At 40.5% G+C, this 4,022-nt stretch overlaps 1 protein-coding gene across 1 annotated transcript in view; it reads right to left on the bottom strand.

Moving 5' to 3' along the window:
• The window catches only part of LOC143296648 (uncharacterized), a 35,074-nt gene extending 32,694 nt beyond the window's left edge, over positions 1-2,380 (bottom strand). The window contains exon 1 of the mRNA XM_076608678.1: positions 1,802-2,380. Within this exon, the coding sequence (XP_076464793.1) occupies positions 1,802-1,914 (113 nt within the window). The 5' untranslated portion in view covers positions 1,915-2,380. The remainder of the gene's footprint in view (positions 1-1,801) is intronic.
• Positions 2,381-4,022: the final 1,642 nt, after the last annotated feature.

Genomic DNA, 4,022 nt, shown 5'->3' with positions numbered 1-4,022 from the left:
AACCTGCATAAATTGGCAGAGCGAGTAATGCTTTGACATGTTAGTCACAGCTCAGCTATGATTGATCTAAATAATTGCCATGTCGTCATCTGCTTGGAGCAGTGTTCCATTTGATTCTTCTTAACGTCACAGTCAGTGACGTCTCTGGATGCTAATAGTTTGTTCAAGAATATTCTAGTGGGTGCATATGATGCATTCTTTCTCATTTGCTGTCACTGCTGAAGGTTAGTGTTTCACTGATTCTCAGTACTCTAAGATGTGTGTAGTATTCTGTTGTGGTGATTACAAGATAGTGTTTGATTAATATCAGTTATTGGTTAAAACCACCTGATATGTATCAGTCTGTTAATTGTAATTTAGTTATCATGCTCTCTTCTATACGGCTTACTCCAGCATAGTGCTACATGATAAACTGATTCATTTGAGTCATTTGACACGGTATAAGCTTTACCTAATCTATACTGTCAGTGTACTTTCACCAAGTCAGCATCGCTTCAATCACTTTAACTGCGCTATTTAAATGTATTAGAAATGTCATTTGATGTCAGTGTTTGGTCTTCACACATATGCATTTCCAAGTGGTAGTCTTTCCATGTAATATGTATACATGTGCTTTACTATTCACTTGTGCCGACATGTGCTAATGACATTTGTTTGTGTCATTCCAGGCACTGTCTTCTCTTCTATTCTCTTCTTACATCTTCTCTTCTTACATCTTCTCTTTTTGTGTTCTCTTCTTATATCTTCTTCTTAGCTCTTCTCCTTCAATAACTATTGTAAATAAAACAACAGAAAAACCCATTTGTGACTGGCCTCTATATGTTCCTGGCCTGTGTGCAGGAATTCTTGTTTATCCATTAATACATTCAATCATCATTTAGTTAAGTCTTTTGTACCGTCCGTACCCTTGAATAATCGCTCGGTACACGGCTACACACATATATATGTATATACACCACATCAGCTATCATCAACACTCATGCAGTCAGTATCAATTAAGGTGTTACAGAAATTATTGTGCCATTTGTTACAACTGATTAATAAATTATCACAACAACAGCAGATTATCTTAGTCCTGTTAACCTTTTTTTTCTATATGATGCAGGTAAAACGTTTTGATTTTTTCCCCCCAAGGAAACACTCTGCTATAGCTCCAGTGGCCTTCACTGGCAGAGAGGTGCTGATCCGCCAGGTTTGCCATGCTGTATAAAATCAGCAATGGCACTGCATGCCTGAGATCCAATGACCTCCGACCGATACCACCCTGCGCCACCAGAAGCCTTTACCCCAAGCAGTACCAATGAATTTCTTGTCGTACAGTTGTACCCTAGGCTTTCTCTCTCTGTCCCTTCTCTCCACTCTACAAGCACTCAGCGATCCCCCTAGAATGTCAGTAAAGGTCAGCAATGACCGTTGGATATCACAGGAAGAAGAAGATAGCTGTTCCTCAATTTTCCATTATTACAATGGACGATAGGTATAATGACAAACAGTATAACTACCATTTATTCCATTATTCCATTTATCACTGACAGCAAGCACTACCAGTACCACTGACAACTGGCATAATTAATGACAGTATCAGAGTATCATCAGTATGCTAATCCTTTATTCCACAGTGTAGAATGATGGTATAGAATTGGCAAAATATATGGCAGTATGCTTTTTTCTCTCTTTAAAAAAATTGTGTTTTACAACTACATTAGAAAATAGGCAGAATGAACTACTATATATATATATTCCTATTATTGTTCTACTATGACAGTGGAGCAGAATGAACAACAGTGTGCGTGCTGTATACCTTTTATTCCATTTGTTCGACTGCTGTCCAAACTTGTGAAGTATCCCATGAATCTGGATTTTGGACAGCCATTCTTCTCTTGATGGTGCTGTTCTCCGTCTTGAATCAGCCATGCTACTTGTCTGTGCTAATTGGTGCCTCTTCAAGTCAGACTGAAACGTCGAAATAGGTTTTGAAGCAGTTCTGCTTCAGCGGCCGCGAACACAAAAGGCTGAACGTGAAGAAACTTTAAAACACAAGTAAAAGTAACTGGCAAAGGTTACGTTGTCAGGCTCACCAATTCATACCAACATAAACTATGAGCGAAAGCGTCCTTTCCTCAGTCAGTACAAAACTAGGAAGACGGGCCACAATTTCGACAAACTTTTACAAGTTCAGCTGTGTCACAAAACTTCGTGAAGTCCCGTTGTTTGCTAAGTTATCCAAACGCCTAGCATTCTGCGCCACAGTCAAATTCGCCCTCTCCGTAGTTTTCGCTGTAACCCGCACTGTAATGCCGTTGGGTTAAATTTTCTCAACATGTATTCCTTTCCACGCTCAAAAACGAGTATACATGTATGTAAGTCCTACTTTCGTTAACTCGTTTACTTACTGAGTTCGTGTTGAACATTACCTCGAGTTACTTCCCCTGCCAAGAGCCGAATGCATGAGTGCTTACCCCTGAGTGGGGGATTTTCATAGGTACTTGAAATTGAATGTTCATGGCAGTTTATTTTCACCAGGTCTTAGATTATAATTAATGTGATATGGTACTTAACGTAAATAAAACAGCTGTGCATGATTATACAGATACAGCTATAAACATATGAAACACTTTTTTCTTTACATCTACCCATCACACACACACACACACAACCACACACACACACACACACACACACACACACACACACACACACACACACACACACACACACACGTACCACACACATAAACGTCCGTCCGTCCGTCTGTCTGTCTGTCTGTCTGTCTCTCAGTCTCTCTCTGCTTTTTATGATTTTCATGTTTCCGTAATTGTAGTCTTTGATTCATCCATTTATGTGACTATTATTATCTATTTGGTTTGTTCTATGTCATTTATTATTCATACTTATTTCATTTATTACAATGTGTGTGTGTGTGTGTGTGTGTGTGTGTGTGTGTGTGTGTGTGTGTGTGTGTGTGTGTGTGTGTGTGTGTGTGTGCGTGTGTGAGGGCATGGTGTAAAGAAGCTTCCAGCTTATCCATTTTACCCTCAATAAAACATTTGTCATTGTCATTGTCATTGTCATTGTCTCTCTCTCTCTCTCTCTCTCTCTCTCTCTCTCTCTCTCTCTATCTATCTATCTATCTATCTATATATCTATCTATCTATCTATCTCGCTCAGTTCCTCTCAGTGTCTCCCTGTGGTCAGTCATCAATTCATACTAAGTGGGCATGACAATAAACTTCAAGGATGAAATTTGATCAGAGCGGTGATGGGAAGTATGCCTTGATGGCATAGGGTCCAGCTTAGGTCACTGACCTGATACCGAACACGGTTTGTGGGTTTGACATTTTATTTTCATTACTGACTACTAGTAAAGTTTGGGGATGGGGGTGGAGGGCCGGGATGAGAGGGGGAGCTGGGGGGGAGGGGGGGGGGGGGGGACTGACTGATTTGTCTTTCAGCTGATTTGTTATCCCTTACGTACGCTAAACCTTCGTATTGAACTTCTGTAATTTTGCACTGAGTCTTTTGACCACAGACTAAGCAACTGAGCATCCACCCGCGTGTTACTAGAACTAAACGTCAGTCATACAGGCAGCAAGTGCCGGAAAGGGCGTTTTCTACGTGCATTTTGGCAATTCTGATCAAGCTTTGTCATCAAGGATATTTCAGGAACAGACTGCAAAGATCTCGAGTGGAAAACTTTTACTGTTGGTATACATGCAGGAACTTTGAGTGGTATTCCGGAAAGATGCACACGGTTGTGACCAATATTTGTTTCAGAATAATGATATATGATATGCCCTATAGTGTGATGGGTGCATGCCGAATCTCTGTCGACGATGCCAAAGCATATTATACAACTAATAACAATGATCAATTGCAAAAACATACAAACGCCTTGACAGACTGACTCGGCCAGCATGAGATGCAAATTATCCAAATACTAGACTTTGTTATTCAGGCGGCTGTACTTTCAACTCGGCTGCTGAGCAGCAACGACCAATGACATCACTGACTTCCGTGCGCAC

Source organism: Babylonia areolata, chromosome 21, assembly GCF_041734735.1.
Source record: "Babylonia areolata isolate BAREFJ2019XMU chromosome 21, ASM4173473v1, whole genome shotgun sequence".
Lineage (NCBI taxonomy): Eukaryota > Metazoa > Mollusca > Gastropoda > Neogastropoda > Buccinidae > Babylonia > Babylonia areolata.
The sequence above is the reverse complement of the archived record's forward strand: the minus strand, read 5'-3'. Positions and strand labels throughout refer to the sequence as shown.